The sequence below is a fragment of the Xiphias gladius genome, chromosome 11, assembly GCF_016859285.1.
Source record: "Xiphias gladius isolate SHS-SW01 ecotype Sanya breed wild chromosome 11, ASM1685928v1, whole genome shotgun sequence".
Taxonomy (NCBI): domain Eukaryota; kingdom Metazoa; phylum Chordata; class Actinopteri; order Istiophoriformes; family Xiphiidae; genus Xiphias; species Xiphias gladius.
The window spans coordinates 10,122,548-10,144,377 of NC_053410.1; the positions used below are offsets into that span (position 1 = coordinate 10,122,548).

Sequence of the window (21,830 nt, forward strand, 5' to 3'; positions counted from 1 at the left end):
TGGAGAGAAGACAATTACTCCCTGCAAACTGAAGGTTTATTTCTATATGCTTGAGGCATATTCTGCAAACCCGTGATCAGCCATTTAACAACATCTGCAGTTTGGTGTTTGATAAGCCTTGCTTTCAGTTGTATTCATAGGTACAGTTGTGTCTCTGTGTACACAATCAAGCTACATTGAGCCATCAGCCAAATATGAGCAACTGTTTCTTGGAATGTCACTTCACTGTTTCACACTTCAGGATGTCCGCTCACTCTGCACATTTGTTCCCTCTGCATGCTTTATTCTTCATTACATGTCATTTGTAATAACATCACACCCTAGAAGGTACAGTGTAAAGAAACCCGAGGAGGTAAAATTCTTCTCTGCCATTTCCAGCGCACATCTTTATCTTTGCAGCAAACTGCAAAGATCTATGAATTTTTTAGATGGAAAAGATTCCTCTTTGATGCCTCCTCTCTCTCCTCACACCTAATATCATTAAAGTGTTTCATAATGTACCAGTTGGTGGTGCACTGCTTGATCCATTATTTCCATAATGGAGGACTGTGATAAGAAAGACCTGATGCCACTGTAAAACACTCTTGCTCACAGCAGTAGCAGTATTATCATAAAGGAAGGATGGTTTTCCTACTACAGACCTTGATTTATTTGGGTGATTACAAATGGATGATGTCAACCGTGATGCCTCCTCAGCTTTGAAATGCTCCTCAAGGTGTAACTGAGAGCTTTTTAATGTCTTGGTCTGATTTGGTTTGATTTGTTAATGGATGAAAGTGAGACTGATGTTTGCAGGCAAACAAGCAGATCTTTGATTCCCCATGTGGTGTTATTGACTTAAGGTTACCTGAGTGGCATGTTGTTGTGTTTTTTTCTGTTTGCTTAAATATAGCATTTTTATTGTTGTTGTTGTTGTTGTTGTTGTTGTTGTTGTTGTTTCTAAGCCCTATTTGTAAGCCAAAGTTTGTCTAAAAGGATAATAATGTAAATAACACATTAAAGGATTTGAGCTACATAAAATAAACTTGGATCCAACTGATTTCTGAATTGTGCAAAGCTGTTAAAAATGTCCTATGGAGTTTTCCTGTAAACAGACAACGGTTATGTTTACTTCCAGTGTTACCCATTAAAATGAATTGTGTGCAACCTTGAGGTTTAACAAACATGTTGACTGCATTTCCTTCCTCACAAAACATTTGCTAAGCCAATTGTAAGTCCTAAAGTATTTTAAAACCAGCCTTTTTAAATCCATATTTACTTGCTAACCGTCTTCTTATTCCCTGCCTTTGCTGGGACACTGCTGCAAACCCTGACATGTCACCTGTAGATCAGTGGAAAAATGTGACACTACTGGCACAACTGTGTATCATGTCATGCACAAGATAAACAAACCACTCATGGAAAAACAGCTCCATAGTGGAGAGGTCAAACACTCCACAGGGAACTTTTAATATAGCAACATAATAGACACACAGACTCGTTGCTTGTGTGTTGTCCACTTTTTCTATGCTGTTTCGTTTGAGTTATCAAATAAAGCTCAATGTGAAGAATGAAGTTAAAAAAATACATACATATATATATATATATATATATATATATAGAGAGAGAGAGAGAGAGAGAGAGAGAGAGAGAGAGAGAGAGAGTAAAAATGCATTTGCAAGTAAAACTGAATTTAAATAACAGATTCAGCCTGATCAAGCACAAATACCATAAAATGTGGGTTGCATTTGACAATTTCTTTAACTGAAACCACCAATCCACACCAAAAAGCACACCCACTTCACACACCAAATTTCCAGGTGTGCAGGAGTGAGAAAGGGGTTTGAACTTCTCTTTCAATCGCTCTTCTTTCATTTTCATTTGTCTTCAGATGTGGTTGGACAACACTCCGTATGAAATAGTTCAGTTTGATCATATTGACACCTTTAGTCTCAGGAACATAAGTCTATTCTTCTAATGTTATCCTGCAGTAGCAATGCAGTCTCTTTTTTTTTAAGATTAAAGAACTAAGAAAATACAAATGTAACACACATCACAATCTTGCAAAGTCACCCTAGACTACAACTATTTAGCTCAGTTTCTGCTGGAAGATTTCAGTCAAGACAGATACAATCAAGAACTAACAGAACAAAATCAGAGGCAAGGACCAATCACAGCCACGTGAGTGGTGCCTTTTTCTAATCAGGTGTAGGAAAGGTTCATGTTGATGTCTGAGTAAACGAGAGAACTGTCAGGCATCTGTTGGACAGCCTTTTCGATGTCTGTCTCAAGGTTAACTCATCCATGGCCTTGCCATACCACACTGAGCAAAGTGAAAATCTGCATGACTTTGGCACACTAACAATCTTGTATTTGCCAAATTATTCTTTTCACTTCCCAAAGTTGTCTTACCAGGAAAATGAAGTGATCTAGGTATTTTTTCTGATAACAATAATCCATCGCCTTTACACCTCCAATATCATTAAAATGCCTTGCATAATATTCTGCTTGGGTGTTAGTGCTTCTTTACCACCATTTTCTCGCTGGAAGTCTACTAATCAAAACCCATTGGTAAAGCATTCCTGAGCACAACAGCAGAAGCAGCAGATGCAGTATTGTCATCTGTTTTGATGGACAGATGGTACTATCACTGTTTCATTTAAATGCTTTCTAAATGGTTGTCACAGACACTTGCATCCTCAATGCCCTTCTTCACAGTATTTTCATCAGCTTCTACAGCTTTTTAGAACACACGGCTTCCTTCCTCCTCACGTCCCCAAGAGAATCATCGTCCCTGGCGTACGGCTACAGAAGGATGTTCAATATTTCCCCTGACTCGTCAACATCGCCCTCCCCAAGGGACAACCCTCTACTAGAGAGAAAGAGACACGCATTGAATCTTGGATGAAAGCTAGTCAGCCAGCTATGCCTACTCCCTGGAAAAAAACACTGGCATTTATCCTCATTTGACTTTGCTGTGGTTGATGCAGCTCTTGCTCCAAATTCGCCAGCCATTAGGTTTCTGTCATTTCATGCTTTATGCAACCACAGTACATTATAGAGTATCATAAAATTGCAGAAGGATTCTAGTATAGTTTTATTTTCCAATTCAAATTAAAGCTCTATGTGATGACTTTTTCATGGTAAAATATTAACTTTTAATTTGTACCATCATTGTGGTTGACTGACAGGATGCGACAAACCTTTTAGCTTAACATCAGGCCCTTCAGAATTTCATATTCTCATCTATGACATACTGAATGGTATACTGACACAAACAGGAAGTACTGTTCTCAGTTTCTCTCTTTTTTTTGGGGGGGGGGCAGTGTAGGTGCTGTTGTGGCTGTGTTTCTCAATCTTCTTTACTTGTCTACCAACAGACTGCCGTTCCAGTTTCTGGCTTTCATGCTATCGTGCCAAGAACTTTAACACTGATATTTCTACTGACAGTTCTACAGTAATCATATCTATCTAACAAGTAATAAATATACATTTATTGTATTAAAGCAACACTAGTCGATGTCTTTATATAAAAGGGTCACATAGTGACAAACCCACAGAAAATTTCCATCCAACTCTGCAATTCCCCTCAGCACTATGGAGCCCTTTAGCATATTTTGGCTCATTCTTTTGTTTTATTGCAACTTCACTGTTTTGGTTCACTCTCACCGCTTTCATCAGCCTCATTTTTCAGCCACAGCAGGCAGCTGTTTTCAGTGAAAAATCTTGAAAAACCTACTGTACAAGACGTATCCAGCGCCAAATAGCAGGCGGACTATGAGTGACTTGCTGGCGAACATAGTGGAGCATTTAGCTGCTGAAGAGCCAAGTGTTTTTTTCAGGAGATTGTGGAGTTCAAGAAAAGAGCTAAAAGGAGAGTGAATATTAGACTTACATTTGTCGGGTGGACAAAAACTTAACCCCAAATAAATGCTAATGCTGTGTGCCCAATGAGTGGCCAAAAATCAATTAATACTCCTTTAAATGATATTAATACATTGGTTTGTAAAATTTATTGCCTTTACCCTATGGCCACTATCCTCTATACAAGTTGTTAATCTTCTGCGTCTTGTTTTTTGTGCTGTAACAGCAATTGGAGTAGTTGTAGCAGCAACAGTAGTATTTCTAGCAGTACACTAGTAATAGTATTACCTGTAATAGTGTTTTTAGTGGTAGGCCGTGGTAGCAATAGGGTCAGTACAGTACGTGGTGATACCCTGATTATGTATGTGTGAAGGTCTACTATAAAACTGCTTGTACTTTTATTTGCTGAAATACAAATACAATTCTGTACTTTTTTTCTGATACAGTTGACCAGGGCATGGAATCCCATGCTCACACACACACACACACACACACACACACACACACACACACACACACACACACACACACACACACACACACACACACACACACTCATTTGTCCTCTATTGCTACTGTTTTCAGTGTTATCTTTCCTGTTTGTATTAATCTCATTACTGTTACACACGGTATGAGTTTCTGGTTAATGTTGGGACAGCACTCCTGGGGAAAAACCTTCTTCACTCTTCTTTCTCTACATTTAGCTGACTCTGTTTTCTAGACACTGATTTCTGTCTATTTCTAAATCTACTATGATCCGGTGTTCCTGGCTAGTGGTGGGATAGTGTTCCTAGGGCGAGGCCTCTCGCTCTCTTTCGCTCTCTCTCTCAATCTCTCTCTCCTCTCTCTTTCACTCTCATCTTCTTGGTGGGCGGGCAGTGGGTGCGATGACTAAGCCAAGGTTGGCCATGAGCTAGAACATAATCCACTGAAAGCCAATATCCCTCCTGCCCACCCACCATGATTTCATCACTTAAACAGCATGCTATCATGAATTAATAGATAAAGAAAGAAGAAAGCTGCATTACGTTTTGATGTATTGGGCAAAAGTTTTCCCAAAATGAATACATGAAGAGTTTTTGTAATTGCCAATGGTTGTTAAAGGTTATTGAAACAAGTATATAAACAAATAAAAAAACAAAAAAGACGAAAAGATGATTACATATACAAATTTCTAATTCAATACAACAATGATAAAGATTGGTTTTTAAAGATCTTACTGTCGTTTTAGCACTTACTTGTGATTAGCAATCAGCAGTTGTTGACACTACAGGGATTCGTACTTAGGAGCATTTAATAATAAGGTTTTATTTTTGGCGGTTAAACAGTGCGATCTGCACTTGGGAATACTGTAATGTTAAATGAAATCACCCCTATAGTTAATCCCTCATCAAGGCAAGCATGTTAGCAGTGGCCAAACTGTCTGGCATTACACTTGAGGAGTCTTATCATTGGGCAACAGAGAGCGTGTTTACTTACACCAAACAGAGAGACCAGGAGGAAAAGGATGACAGGAAAACAGAGAGGGAGAAACAGGGAGGGAGGCTGGATATGGAAACAGAGATGTACTGGGAATAGAAAAGAATGCTGTCTATTTTTAGATCCAGATAACACGAGAGAGGGGGCCTTACTCCTCTCTTCCTCCTCTCTCCATCCTCGCATTTCCCAAATTCCTCCTTGGCACGTGCAACAGAAACTCAGGACAGCTCTGTGTGCCCTGAATACCAATATGGGAGAAGCAGCTGGATACTGGCAGGCTGACATTCTTCTGCCTTCTCCTGTCTGCACAACAGAGACAAGGCAAAGACTGGGTGTCTGACAGGACACACACACGTGCATACTTTAGAGGACACAGCAGTCAAGATAGACAATTAACCAATAAGGGCAGGCTTTTTGACGTAAGTGACACTTTAACTACGGAGCAATGAAGATGATGGACGATGGGCTTTGTTGAACCTTTCAAACGGCCGCCAGCAGGTAGAAACCATTAATATGCTGATGCTTCGCATTGATAGAAGGGAATCAATAGAACCACACTAAATTAACAGAGGTCAAATTAAAACTTTTTCACTGTTAGGTTTGGATGTACACCACCATGTCATAATTGGCAAGAGGCAACAATATTGTCAACTTGTCGTGTATGTACAGCTTAGAGGATTGCAATGTTGCAAATGAAGCCACGGGGACAAAAATGCCACAGTTCATAAATTCACGCAGGACAGCTTCATTAATAGCAAATCTTGTAAGAATCTGGAGATTTAAATCATGTACATCCATTCTCACCCTGACATATCTTCTCTCACTAGCCCAAGTATGAGCTCTTCTATTACCACGGCTTTGCTGATTACAGGGAAGGGAAGCTAATATCAACAAATCATATCAGTCTGTTGCAAGGAACAGAGAGACCCTTCCCACCATATCATAATGCATTGTTAGAACTGACCTTGCCTTTTTTCACTGAGCTCGGGCTTAGATAACATATTTTATTCATTGACCAGCAAAGGCATCAAGAAAGAGATCTGTGGTGAAGCTTTACTGGGAGATGAGAAACACTATTAACAATGTCCACTCACTGATTTACAGGCCAAGCAGAGAAGAGATAGAGAATCTAATATACAGTATGCTGTAGTTATCAGTGCTGGACAATGTCATTGGATACTTCAGGTAAAAGTAGCAATAAACAGTTCAAAAAGTAGTAAAAATACTACTCGAGGAAAGGAACATTAGTATTAGCAGCTAAGTGTACTTAAAGAGCAACTTAACACCTGCTGAAAATCCTATTTCTGTTGACCTTTGTTGCAGCTGCAAGTGAGTGTAGTGTAAGGGTGGTGGGTCAGTACCTTGTGACATCACTGTTGGGTGTGGTTACAGATGCCACAGACTTCAAACATCAACCAGAAAGAGGCAGTTACTCTTTAAGTTTTAAAAGTATTGGTAAATACTCATTATCAACATTGGTTCCAGGTGTTATACAGTATTGTTATACATATAAACTTTGTTATTTTTACAGATTTAGGCAGCATTTATAAGCAAGTCAAGATTGAGCTAATTTTAACTGCTTTCATTTCTGGCGTTTAATCTATAATCATGCAACTCTATCCATGATTATAAACTCAGCCACTGCACTGCAGGCTTTCATGGACTGAGCAGCAATCTTTACAGTGTCTGTATGCAAGGACTAGCACAGAAATACAGAAACACACACACATATACACACATAAACACACTCATGTTCTGTCACTTTGTTAGTTAAGGGTTTACTGGACACATCGTTGAAGTGTTTGAGATAATAGCATTTGACAGACTGCTGGTGTGGTTGTCATGGGGATGCCAGCAGAACAGCCGCCAGCCACCACAGCAGAAACAAAACAGAGGGCAGGAGAAAGCACAACCGTTCTAGACAGCATTGTCCACAGGAATATCATCTTTCAATTAGCAAATGAGACACTATCAGCAGGAGTCAGTGTCTGAGAACCAAGAGGAATAAAATAACGGTTACCAAGATAAGGAATTTTAATGAAAGTAGTGGAAGAGTGGTTTTATTTGAGATATTGGCCATATTATACCTGAAAAAAACCATATATAGCATTGTTTTAAAAGTGCACTTTAAACAATCTAGGAGACTAGAGCCATGGTATAGCAGCTCTGTTCTCCGCTAAATGCAACCATCAGCATACCAGCAGGTGTGTGTTTACCGAGTACAAAGTACAGCTGAGGCTGATGGGAATGTAATTAGTTTAGCAAATATTTTGGTATAAGTATTAAAGAAATTAAAATGTTTGACCTGATGATGACACTAGAATAAAAGTCGGGGGGGGGGGGGGCACCAAAACGATTACACTGCATCTTCTGGGGACCACAGATGTTTGTACAAACTTTCATGGCAATCCATCCAATAGTTACTGAGATATTTCAGTCTGGATAAAAGTGGTGGATTGGCTGACAGACCGACATTTCCATCCTTAGAGCCACACCATTAACATGCCTAAAAACAGCTCTTATCATAACCACATGTATTTTCGAGAAATGCATATAAATATGCATTTCCATTGCCAAGTACTGTATGTCAGAATAGCGGTGATTAATCATCGTGTTTACATGGCTGCCAGGACAAGAAAGAAAGACTTTGAAATCATTTAATGAGTCCAATTTTCCTCCACCAAGATCCTAATTTACCTCCTCATCTTTTACAGCTGACATAATTCTTTCAAGTGCACCCCCAAACACTAAATTGTACACTTATGTATATAGCCAGCATATTCAAGATGTATACATTTCGTTTAGGGCTGTAAATGATTTTTTTGCAACATTTTAGCAGTGAAAGGCACAAGACAAGAAAGAGGGAGCAGCAGGATGAGTCAAGATGGCGCGCGAGGTTTATAGACTAGGCTGTACTGTGGATGGCTGTGATTGCTAAGCTGAACTAATGGTGTGAAGCTGTGAGCCTCAGTAGGCTGCAGGTGGAAACTGTTCAGCACACTACAACCTGCAAGCTGAGTGTTTTTGTGTGTGTCTGTCAGATGCAGACTTGAGAAAGTGCAGTTTTAGACAAAGGTGTGTCTTTGTCTGTTTGGCAAATGAAATGAATGTCTCAAATATATGAAAATGTGCGCTTTGGATTTGACTTTTAGTATTTCGTTGGTATTAGATTTGTGCAATGGCACTTAGTCAATGCAAGCTAATCACTGAGACATGATTGCTTCTGGGAGAACGACTCCTCATTGTTGAGAGAGGCACTGAGCTGCAGAGGGACAATCAGGGCAGCACTCTCAGTTACAGTTCCAGTCAATTTGGATAGAAAATGCCACATCCAATGGTTGTTTGTTTAGAGAGATTTCCCAATGAAGCTATGAGTCACGAGTGAATCATTTCACACAGGAGGAGAGATGACTGTGCTCCAGCAGGGTCTAAATACATTCCTCTCTTTTTCTCTGTGTGAGGATAAAAGCTGACTGGAGTGGCATGGGCTCTGAGTAGGGCTCTGATGACTTCAAAGAGAGGTGAGGGATGTGAAAGGAGGGGCCAGAGAGACAGAGGTGGATGGATGCTTCACAGGTAAGGAACCAAATACTGGGGAGGGGGCGGGGGATGTAGAAAGAGAGTGAGACTGCATGCGTGTGTTAGGGTGAGCGCAAGAGAGACAAAGAGAGAAAGTTAGTGTGATATTGCAAGTATATGAAAAACATCAAAGGCCTGAAACTGAACAAAGGAGGCCATGAGTGTGGGAGGGGAGAATGAGCCGGGGGGGGGATAAAAGAGATAGAAATGAAGAGGGCAAAGTGTGAACACCAGCGCACAAGACAGACAGTGAGGGAAACTGGGATGAAAAAGTCGGGACCAAGAGAAATGTTTTCACAAGTCTAGACACAGAGAGACAGAGAGAGGGAGAGAGAGAAAAGTGAAAGGATGTTTTGCAGAAAGACAATATGCTTGCTTCAAGCTCCCAAATACACTGCAGAGAAGGAAGGTAATGCATGAAATTCTCTCTGGAGAAGATAACAAGATTTCGTATTTCTGTTTACTTTTGAAGGCTCTTGACATGCAAATATGATTTTAGCTTTGGCAAAGATTTGAGGCTGCTATGAAATATACAGTGGTTGTTTTTGGCAAACGGCATTTCTCCAATTATTTTATTTTCCTTTGGCAGGATATTTTAATGGCTGTAACCATTAATTCAAGAAGCACTGACATTTTCAAAAAACTTAATTTTTTCAGAAATTAGGTGGTTGTGTCGTAATGTTTCACATAACGGATCTGTTGTCTGTTTATTAAAGCTGATGCTTCAAAACCAAAATTGTATGTACAGTGCCAAAAAAAAACACCAGTACATGTTAACAGTACCATTTTTACAGTGTTTACGTATGATCGATCTGATTTATGCCACAGCAGGCAAGAAAGATAATGCCTTGGTTCTGTGTTAAAGTGTATGACAAGTAATCACTTACTCTAGGCTAAATGTAACTTGAAGTTAGGATATTTGAAAGGGATACAACTGAAAAATGAGAAGCATACAGGATACCAAGTTTCTACGATAAACAATAAGACAACGTCTAACACATCAAGACAAAGAGACAAACAGGCAAGCGGGATTTTCTACAATATTGATAGTGTGTGGGAAGGAGTGAACCGTCACCACAAAAAGCCAGTGAGTGCGTTAGAGGTAGAGACGGCATCGACACAGTTGAGATGCAGAGGGTGTATGTAGAGATGGAGGATCAGGAGAGGAGGGACAGAGATATAAACAAGTAGAGAATAAGGACACATACGTAGATGTTTTGGACTGACGCACAGACACATGCCCAGTGTGTGATGAATACAAAGAAATACAGCGAAGGATCAGATAAAACTGTCCCACTGTCTGTTTCCCTCTATGTGTTATCCCTTTCATTTTCTCCTCTTCTCCTCTCTCTTGTCCTAACTGAGCATCTCTGTTCCCATCACCCTTGAGATGGTAGAGGGTTCGTTCACAACTCTGGCCGGGGTTCTCCTCAAATCTTCTCTAATGTTGAACTGGTATTAAGTGACCAGACAGAGGAGAGGCCTGAGTCAGCCTCTATCTTAATGCCCGGGCTTCTTTAGACCCTTATATAACCCTAACAGACAAGACTAAAGACTTCAGCTGTGGCAGACACATACATAGGGGAGAGCTTAGAGCAAGACAGGCCTAAGTATCTTTTCACTGTCTTCACAGAGCAACCCAAACCATCATCCACTGAAGTTCAGTAATAAATCATTTCTTCTCTACTTCAGTGACTACCCTTGCGGTGCAAGGTAAGCCACATCAAGCAACATCATTTTTGACTTTGTGTTCCAAGAATACAATTTTGTCTTCTATGATTCTGAACATACGCAACTAATGTGCAATAACAATTTATGTTCATACAAAATGTATAAGCATTTGATTCTGGAAAACCAGAATCATTTAGTGCTGTCAGCCAGGTTGCATGAAATGAACCCTACTTAAGGGAAATAGTTAATTGTAGATGAGAACATTGATACCACTCTTATATCTGTTTGTTAATATGAAGACTGAGTCAGGAGATGGCATTGGCATTGATTCTTCAAGTCTCTGGACCTCTACTGGAGGGATGAACACCATTCTTCCAAAAGATATTCCCTCATTTGGTGTTTTAAGGATGGTGGTGGAGAGCGCCGTCTAACACGACGGTCCAAAATCTCCCACAGGTGTTCAACTGGGTTGAGATCTGGTGACTGCGAAGGCCATCGCATATGATTCACATCATTTTCATACTCATCAAACCATTCAGTGACCCCTCGTGCCCTACGGCTGGGGGTATTATCATCCTGGAAGAGACCACTCCCCTCAGGATAAAACGTTTCATCATAGGATAAAGGTGATCACTCAGAACAACTCTGTATTGATTTGCAGTGACCTTTCCCTCTAAGAAAGCCACCTGATCCTCTCCTTGTAAGGGGTCAAGCATTCATTCTGTACCATTCCCTTGGTGTACGCCACACATGCACTTGACCACTTATGAAGAATATGGTGTCGACCACTATTTCCTGACCCTATTTACGGATGTCTTTCCTTTGGCTCTGAATGCAGATGTCATTTTAGTCACTGTTCCTATTGCTCAACCGGCTCAACTAGCCAGTTGAGCAGTCTGTGAATGAAGCCCCTGCCATCCGTGCCCTAACAATGAACCTTCTTTCAAAGCATTTAGATCTTTCCTCTCGCCATCTTGATACAAAATCAGAATCAACTGGGCCTGCTAAGCATTTTTCCATATGCCACAGAGCATGATGGGATGTTCATTTCTGAATTGTACCATGCAGTGCACCTGTGTGGAAGCACCTAAATTATTTCTGTTTATGGCATTTCGACGTGCCACAGTGTCATTTTGGGATAATGCCACAGGGGGGTACCAAAGTCCAAATTTTTCAAATTCTTCAAATACTGTAGTAACTTCAATGTTTTTTCTGCTAAAACATAATGCAAGAACAAAATGCATAAAAAAAAACAGTTTTAGTATTGCAAAATAGTGAAAACTATATTAAAGTAATTCTATGCAATTAGTTACAGAGTGTCAATAACCAGTAATGTTGACTAATTGATAAACTAACAAAGACAGAACTAATGAGTGCTCAGATGTGGTAAAAGATACAGTAACAGTTATAATTTGCCTCTGATAGCGCCACCTACTCTTCATATATTCTCTGTATGCCTTGCTCTGTTTATTCTTGTCATTTTATATTGTCACTTTGAAGACAAAAAGTAGGACTGAGGAGAATGAACTACCCAAATAAACTGTACTGTACACATTCTCGATTTGGTTTTAATAAGGAAGCCTCCAGTCACTTATGGTATTCGTGGAATTTATCGGTTATACATTGCACTGTGAAAATATGAAGCATGGCCGGGTGGATTATTTTAGCCTCCAGTAGTATGACGAGATACCAGAACTACAGTGCTATCAACTGTAGCATGTGTCAGGAATGTCAGCCCCTCTAATTGGCGTTAAGCTATTGATGTCAGCAAATACAGGCAAAATGGATTAGAACAAACCCATAAATACCAATTTTCCATCCAACAGCGTCTGCCAAACAACCACACATCCCCTCAGCAGTGTGTGCATAAAAGAACATGCATGTTTTCATACAAAGGAAGAGAAATCGCCTGGCTGGCAAGCTGACATACAAAGAGCCCTATTTCACACACAAAGATTTCTCTCTGATCTGGCAATTATAGATCATCCCACCTCATCCTCTCTCTCCCTCTTTCTCCCAGTCTTACTGATCTTTTGATTGCAGATTGAGGGAGACCGGCAGTACGTTTCTCTTAACTGAGGAAAAGCTGAAAATGTATTCAGTTCCCTCTCCTTTATGACTCATGACCAATGTAGGATGGTGGGGAAATTATATAGATAACAGGGCAGGCTGAGATAGTGTGAGTTTAACAGATACATTACTTCTTAGTGCTGTGTTGCAGTGATGCAGAGGAGAGGGAAAGTCTTGTTCCAGCAAAATGATCTCTTGTACACAACCACTTAATCAACTGACAAATCAATAGCATGCACTAATACCTTTGTCCTGTTTGTTATTTCTGTTCGTTCATTACTTCACTACTAAGTCACACTAAGGGGAAATGGTTCAAATCTCACGGTGTAGCATCTACTCCCTTTTCAAAAGTGTGAAGGACGAAATTCCCTGAAGCTGAAAACACACAGAGAATGCTATAATAAGGAAAGCCCCCAAAGAAATTGAATAATCTTTCTACATCTAAGATCTACAATGCCTACATAGCTGCCTGAACATGACATAAAAGTAATGATAATTATATTTAATGTGAGGTTTTAAATTCCATTATCTGACATTGGGAATAGTACGAACCACAGACTCATACACTCATAATGCATCATTATAATCTACAAGTTTCACCAGGGACTAGTTACTTCAAAGATACACGGTACTGACATTCATGTAAGCACCACAACGTAAAACAGATCCTCACACTCTCCCACATCTACTGAAGATAACAATAACAGTGTGATGCAATGTTGTATGTGCTCATTGGGAAAAATCAGAGCAGAAAAAAAACAATAAACATACAGTACAGGATTAATGGCTCTGCACAGAGACAGAAGCCAAAGTGGCTTCTGGAAGAACAATTACTGGATGCCGTCAGCAGCTTAGATGTAAATAAGAGTGGGCTGGTGCCTCAGCTGTCAGATACTACACCACAGAGGAAGATCAGACTCCAGTTGTTACAGTATACTGCCAAAAAAGGGTAATCTTAACTATTTATTTTATCCTATATGGAGTCCTAAAAATCTAATTTTTGTAGAAACTACTGGAAAATCTACTAATCTTGTAAGGCAAATCAGCTGATTTGATATTTTGTCACTTGTGGATCATTACATTTTTACATTTCAAGACAAATAACTGCTGGGGACGAACTTTTTTGTCACTTTTATGTGGTATATTTCTTGATATGGGGTGGTTTCCAATCAAGAAATATCTCACATTTTCTCTTGTGCAAAAGGAAACTTGCGACGGAGAAAAAATAAAATACTGTGCTATTTCCAAGGGGAAATGTGTAAAAATGTATGAGAACACATGAGGTTCTAAAGGTGGGTGCCTTGTATATGACCCGATTTCAGTTTGGAGATTATAAACTGTGTCTACAGTCATTTTAAGATTTTTTTCACTGACTAAAGAAAGTCCTAAGAGACTGCTGCGTGCTATAGATTTTCACTTTCTGAGGATGAAATGAATGTAGAGAAAACATCAATATTTTAATTTCTCTGTCTATACTGTATGTTAAATCTGATTTTTCTAATATATATACATTTTGTCTCCTCTTTCTTACCTCTCACTTAATTAGAAATAGCACACACACTCTCCCACACAGACGCATACATAGAGACACAAACACAATCACGAACACACTCAAAGCTCTGGCTGGTGAGAGAAGATGTTCCCTCCTCATCCTGAGTGGCTATGAACTTCGCCAGAGCTGTTTTAGGCTCGCATAAAAAATTCAGGACTCTTAGCAACATTTGCCCTACATACAGCATACACAAAAGCTCACACAGGCATCACAGCATTATTCACGGCGCACACATGTGAGCGAGCATGAAAAACACACACGCATATGCATACACTATGGTGTGCTTGATGATATAAGCCTGACATGGCGAATTTTTGAGCAGCAAGATATCACAAAGCCTTTTAGACGCTTAGCCATCAAATCAATCTGCTAAACATTTTATTGGCATTTCTTGATAAACTTGAAGAGTTGTGACATATTACTTTTTATTATCTTAATTGGATTCTTACAGTGAGTGATGAAATTTTCCGGGTCACCAGCGACTGTTGCCAGTAAATCTGTTTAGCATAAAGAGAGCTGTGTGTGTTTGTGCATGTGTTTTCTGCGCATGTAACCGTTTGAATGCTGTATGCATTCAAACAATGCCGTATGCATTCAAACGAGGTGCTTGTGTGCATGTGTCCTTGAGGAAAACAGACATCTCTGCACACATCTCCACAGCAGGCAGGTCAACACCTCAGCTCGCCTATCCATTTTCATTAGACATTAATGACAGGAGCGGAGGGGTGGATGGGCCAGAGAGAAAGAAAGATGGAGAGAGTGAAAAGGATGTAGTTATGCTCCCAGTGGAAACACAATCAAACCACTATCTGCTGTCCTCAACCATTAAACTTCCTCTGCCGAAATTACATAATCCTTCTGCTACTATACGCTACTAGAACACTGTCAACTATCAGGTAGATTTGACCGTGGGCTCAATATCAACATTTTATGAAGCGTTTCCACTGTGTATTTACGATATTGATGCACACGAGGTCTGAGCAGCAAAACAGAACATTAAAGCATGTTTTCCACTTGAGAATTCAGCTCATCTTAGCGCGGCCCAGTCAGTGTGGGTTGCAACACCTCTGCCAAGTCATCTCCATCTGAAAAGCATTGGGGGCACCTGTTCATCCTGGCGGTATCCACATGTCTACAGACAGTGCTCTTTCAATTGCAGTTTGAGTTAAACCCACTCAAGAAACACGATTTCATCCTCGCTGCCTTCACCATGTCCTTTCATTCTGCAGTGTATCTAGGTCAGTCAGTATACAGTGCCAAGCTGTGGCCATGTGTGGTCAAGTGGTGAGAAGTGAAGAATTGGATGATGCATGATATATATATGACTAAGATATTAATCTGACCAAACATTTGAGAACAAACAGCTTCTTAAATCGAAACTCATTCTTGCTTCCTAATTTTGGAGAAATAAAGAAACAATATTTAAGTCTGGTTTTTGAAGGTAAAAAACTGTAAAATATACACATAGCCTAAGGATGTTTTCCTTATTTGCAACAGATCCTTAATGGCATGCTCGGAAAAAGCTGGACCTTCAGATCAATAGCAGGAGAAAGGAAGAGATGTCACATGTAATTGAATAACTAGAAAGACCTCAGGTCAATATTTGATGCTCTTACACGGGATGCAACTAGTTTTCATGCCTTAGCATATTTGATACTGTTCCATATTAAAATGAAATTCAATTACAGACATGATTTCATCCACTGTCTCCACAAATAAAACTTACAGGGAATGACAAAACCAGTCACATTCATTCATGTCCATTACCCTCAATATTTTGGCCTACTTTATGAACAATCTAGTTTACAAGCTTGGTGTCTTGCTTTGGGAAGATCCTGAAAATTGTGACTTAGAGAAAAAACACAAGCAATCGTTTCTGCTACAAGCATAACGACAGTTCCAGCAAATCTTGTCCCACACTGGTAGTAATATTGCCTAACACGCTGTGAGTGCTATAAACGGCCGTCAATCTATGATATCATGCTAAGCGTATCCTCTTCCTGGTGTGCAGAAGCTGTCGCAGATGGAATGGGAGCATTCGCCGAAGGGTAAAAAGAATGAAATGAAGAAATTCACTCAATGGCTGAGTCATCCACAAGTAAGATGAGAAAATAATCACTTCATTGGTGCAATCTGAGATGGAAGTAAGACATTCCACTGCCCATCAGGCAACGTTACGTTCACAGACACACAGCTGTTGCTGTTCTGGTGTGATACTTTAGATGTTTGATACATTTGCAAGACACCATAAGCTAGAATCCAGCTGCACTTAACTAGGGAATGATGATAATTAGGTTAAGTGAATTAGACATTGGATTTTAAGTGCAGGAAGTACAACATATACCTCATGGTTTATACTTGAACAGATAAGAAAAAAACTCTGGCTATTAGACAATAGCAGTGCCACCAGGGAACAGAGGCCTCTCCTGATGGTAGCAAAAGCAATTTTCTAAATGGCTTATTTGTAGGTTAATCTTAAATTAAGCTTTTTTTGTGCAGGGAGAAGAAAATATTACAACCAAAGCAGTGCACATACCCTCGTATATCTATATTTCCCACTACATGTGTTAAAGTTTGTATAAGAAAATATAATTGGACCTCAAGCCTCAAAGTAAACAAATGTTATCTTCCCTGCAGATTTTTATTTAATTAATCCATTTGATGTCTGGAGCAGTGCTGGATTAAGGTGTTTCAGCAGTGGACCATTACATGCACCTCCTTTTTCCCAATTCTCTACTATAGTAACAGATTTAACAGTGAAGAAATACACCACTAGCAGTGTAATGAACAATGATTAAAACGCCTTTGGCTTCCTTTGGGCTCCATTAATGTAAGTCAGTTAAAAATCCATCCTCCAACACGTTAGCAATAAAAACTGATGGTTTAACTGGAAAATGTGTGCATGCATGTCAGGGGTTTCACCGTGCGTGCGTGTGTGTGTGTGTGTGTGTGTGTGTGTGCGTGTGCGTGGGTGTGTGTTTGTACATGGGTGTAGGCATGCTCTGAATCTACATTGCACGTCATATATGTTGTGAGAGAAAAATTGCATGTTCTCTCCATGCTCTCATCAAGCTGATGTAGCATTACAACCCTAAATCAACCATGGCACAAGAACACTGTCTTGCCATTAGTATTAGCAAACTCCATTCCACAGCTCATCATCAAGTAAATTGATTCAAGAGAGGGACACGCACACACACACTCACCAACACACACACACGTGCAGACTAAAAATAGCAGCTGCCTTACCTTTCTGTACACTATCATGTTGGGGGACTCATCCGCTACCCCGTTGGTTCCCTGCCCACCGCTGTTGGTCTGTGCCATGATCCAGTAAGTAAATCTGCCACAGGAAATGTCAGGTGCTCCTGTTGTGGACAGAAGTGATATTTTGGTCCATCAGAAGAACAATGGAGCTTGAACGTGACGTGCCCTTACCTTGCCAAGAATCGAACAATTTACATAACTTGTGGCCTGGATCATCTTTCATCATATTTGACATTTCCACACGGAACAGATGTTTGTCCGGTTTGGCTACACGTGTCTGCATTTCACAAGGTCTCGACAAGGACATTTTTTTAAGAAGGGGCGCTGATTTTGCAGAGGGTATGGTTACTGGTATAGTTTGAATTCCCAGTGAATGGGGCCAAAGTTCAACCTGAGGGGCAATGATAGATACCATGTGGGGCTACGATCACTCTTTTCTCGGATGGATTCATTGTGCACATAAAAACAGGGTCTAAAACAGTGACAACCTTTAACTGTTTGTTGACATCAGGGGATTCTGCAGCAATCTTCTCCTCCATGGCACTTACTGTAGATGCATTCTAAGATTGCATTGGCAAAACAAGGTGAGGTGAAGACACGGACCCTGCCAACGGTAAATGGAGTAAAACAACCCACCGACCCTGGAGGAGGTAGGCTACTCTACAATGCAGCTTAGAGGCATCTATTCGGACAGAGCAACCATTGGCCAGAACGTGCAGGACTGTGCAGATGTAACAGACATCTTCTGCACGTTGCAGTTTCATCATTTCTTCGTCCCCGTAGGACACTCACGCGACGTCCTCGGGAGGTTTGGTCTGTAACACTAAATAGGCTATAGCCTGCAAACAGCGAAGTCATGTAACCCGCTCTTAACGTGAGGCCGTTAGCTGTACTATACTGTGTTTTTCTTACCACGAGCCACTGCCCCGTTTCAGCACCTTGGACAGCCACCGCAAAACGCCCGCGCCCGTTCTCGTCCCTCTTCTTAATCACGAATAGCGCGTAAATACACAGACAACACAGCGACGTCGGTCACAGGAGGAGAAGGAGGAGGAGGGGAGGGGAGGGCAGGGGAGGGGAGGGGGGGGGGGGGGCTTACCTGAAAAAACGCGCAGCCCGCTATAGGACTCCTGAATCCCTGCAGAGGTGGAAGCCTGGTCCTTCGCGTTCAGTATGTCAACTGGCAGACATAGGAATGCGAGGATTATTCATTGGCAACGTGGAGAGGCAGACATTCGGTGGACACTTGGTGTTTTACAGCTTCTCTGTCTCTGTCTCCCCTTTCCTCTTCGCGAAATGATGCTCAGAAGCACGGGCGCGCCGCCTCGGAGCGCCTGGAACGCGCATCGATCCAGGACCAATCGCGTGTGAGGAATAAATTACAACCCGTTTTGGAGACATACAGCTATTTTTCCTTCTCAAATTGTACTGCTATCCACTGCAGTGGTGTGCCCGTTCTGAAAGCTGCTGCCATGATAGAAGAGACTTGCAGTATATTCATGTTTTATCAAATGGACAAAATATCGCACAGATTTCGATTTTGCTTTTTCTGAACCAAGAGGAGAAACTGCCTTGAATATGTAGCCTATAACACAGCGGGGTTGAACGTGATGGGATACAGTTTAGTCTTGGTAAATTGGTCAATTATGCCTTAATCAACAGTGGAAAATAACTAAGTACATTTACTCACGTACTGAGGTAGTTACACTTTGGCCTACATGTTAATGCATCACTAATAATAATCCAATTATTTATAGTAATATAACACTGAGATCATTTTGCATGTGCGGTGTTACTTTTATGTACTTTCAGTTCATTTTCATGATAGTACTTTGAAACTTTAAAGTTACATTTTGAATGCATGACTTTTACTTACTTAAAAGGCCAATTGATGCAAATTTCAAAGCTTTACAAATACTCTGACTCCTTAAACCTTGTCGCAGCAATCAGTAGTCATGGGCTCCTCTAAGCAGCTGCCTGGCACTCTGAAAATTAAAATAATTGATACCACAAGGCAGGAGAAGGCTATAAGAAGATAGTAAAGTGTTTTCAGGTAGCCATTTCCTCAGTTTGCAATGTAATTAAAAAATGACATATAACAGGAATGGTGTAGGTCAAGTTGAAGTCTGGTTGAGGTCACGTTCTACTCTGCAGTGACACTAGCACAAATATTATCAGAAGAAAACCTTTCCTGCATCCTTACCAAATAATTCAGCATCAGAAGTTTGCAGAGTAACATCTAAACCAGTTTGATGCATTTTGGAAACAAGTTCTGTGGAGTTAAGTTAAAATAGAACTTTTTGGCCACAGTGAGCAAAGTTATGTTTGGAGAAAAAAGGGTGCAGAATTTCATGAAAAGAAGACCTCTCCAACTGTTAAGCACAGGGGTGGATCCATCATGCTTTGGGCTTGAATTTCGGCCAAAGGCACAGGGAATATTCGCCTGATAGAGTAAATAATGGATTCAAATAAATATTAGAGAATTGTGGGAGTAAACATTAGACGTCTGTAAAAGAGCTGTAGATGAAAAGAGGATGGTTTATACAACTGGATGATAATCCTAAGCACACCTCAAAATCAACAATGGACTACCTCAAGAAGCGCAAGCTGAAGGTTTTGCCATGGCCTTCACAGTGTCCTGCGTTTTGCAAGGAAAAATGGGAAAAAATCCCCCTAATAAGAACCCGAAAGACTCTTAGCTGGCTACAAAAAACATTTACTACCTGGGATACTTGCGTAAGGGGGTGTTACTAAGTACTGACCATCCAGGGTGCCCAAACTTTTGTTTCGGCCTTCTTCCTTTCTTTGTTATTTTGAGATGGAAATAAAATAACATCTCATTTCATTAAAATGAATAGTTTTGGGTGTGCAGAAGAGCTTAAAATTACTCATTCACCTGCATAAGATAAGGTATTTAATTCAAATTCAGCATTTGCATTTTACAGGAAGTTCCATGAAACTGTGTCAGACACTGACTGCAAATATAAGAAAATGTTATAAATCATCTACGAGTTTCTGTGATTCAATGCATCCAGTTCTGCGGAGATAAATGAATGAAGAGAAAATCTCTTAATTTGCTCCAATCTGTGGCTTTGAGATATGCAGCAGTCCAGGCATGACAGATGACAGATGTGCTCTTTCTCCCTATGTAATGTATGTGTCTGTAAGTTTATTTATCTTCTGTCCTCCCTATCTCCTTTGCTCTCTCAGAACTTAGGCTCTCTGTAAGATGGACCTAAACATTCAGTCGACTCAGTTTCCCCGTGAGCTGCGACACAAGAATTAAGATAATGTATAACCATCATGGATCTGTTTATATAAAATTCTGTGGGGATAATTGCTTACCAAGCCAAACAGCAATAGATGTTACAGCCTCGGGGGATACCAAGTCAACGGATGTACATAATTCATTCTCTCTTTGAATTATTTTCCTTGTTTTCTCATCCTCTGATAGGATAAGCATCTGTTTGTGTGCCTATTTTTTTAAGCTGGATATGCTGCAAATGGGTTTTCCAAAGTCATTTAATGCCTCCTCAAAAATGTGCAACCTGGATATTTCAATAAACAATATAGACCCATCTCAAATCTCAAGTTTATGGGGAAATTATGAAGTAAGTTCCTCTTTTTCATCTCAACAACTTAATTGTAAAGTTTTCGACAATTGTCACTCTGGCTTAAGACTGCACTGATTCAGGAACACATATCAGTCTGTTCTATAGGAAACTAATGCAGCCGTTGATACCACTGACCATAAAATATTTCTGTCTGCTAAAGTCTTCAGTTGGCCTAGGTAGTACAGAAGACAGGGGGTATGTTGTTGACATTTGCATTCATGAATCTGAGCTAATCACTCTGACATACAGATTCACGCAGCGTTCAGATCCTCAGCCACGATCATTTAACCCCTTATATGCTACTTGTAGTCCAAATCCTGTAACCCTGCAAACTACTCTACACTCACTACATGGATGTAACTGGACTACAAAACTCTGAGCGGCCACATCAAGGCAGTAATCGCATCAGCCTTTTATCGTCTAAAAATAGCAACAATTAGAAGTTTCATGTCCATTCATTCATTCATGCCTTTATCCCAGCAGGATGGACTTGTTTGGTTTTACCAAAAGACCACCAGAACCCTGCAGAATGCTGGGTTCTGGTGGTTCAATTCAGAATGCTGCTGCATAGAACCATTCTCACATCTTTATACTGGCTTCCAGATAGTTATAGAAGATATTTTAAAGTGCCATAGTTAGTTTATAAATCACGTAATGGCTCAGGGCCAAAAAACATTGTTGATATGGTTAAAGAATACAAACCCAATAGGCCCCTGGGATGTTTAGGAAGCAGTCAGCTAGAAGTGCCTTGGGTC

General features: G+C 40.3%; 1 protein-coding gene and 1 long non-coding RNA gene across 7 annotated transcripts in view; one reads left to right on the plus strand and one right to left on the minus strand.

Moving 5' to 3' along the window:
* Positions 1–17,521, minus strand: part of rgs7a (regulator of G protein signaling 7a) — a 50,105-nt gene extending 32,584 nt beyond the window's left edge. For all 6 annotated transcript variants that reach the window (XM_040139302.1, XM_040139305.1, XM_040139303.1 and 3 more), the window contains exon 1: positions 17,444–17,521. In XM_040139302.1, coding sequence (XP_039995236.1) covers positions 17,444–17,521 — 78 coding nt within the window. The remainder of the gene's footprint in view (positions 1–17,443) is intronic.
* Positions 8,798–10,957, plus strand: LOC120796442. The gene is made up of 3 exons (XR_005708383.1): positions 8,798–8,898; positions 10,535–10,614; positions 10,872–10,957. It is a non-coding gene; the product is annotated as an uncharacterized LOC120796442 (long non-coding RNA).
* Positions 17,522–21,830: the final 4,309 nt, after the last annotated feature.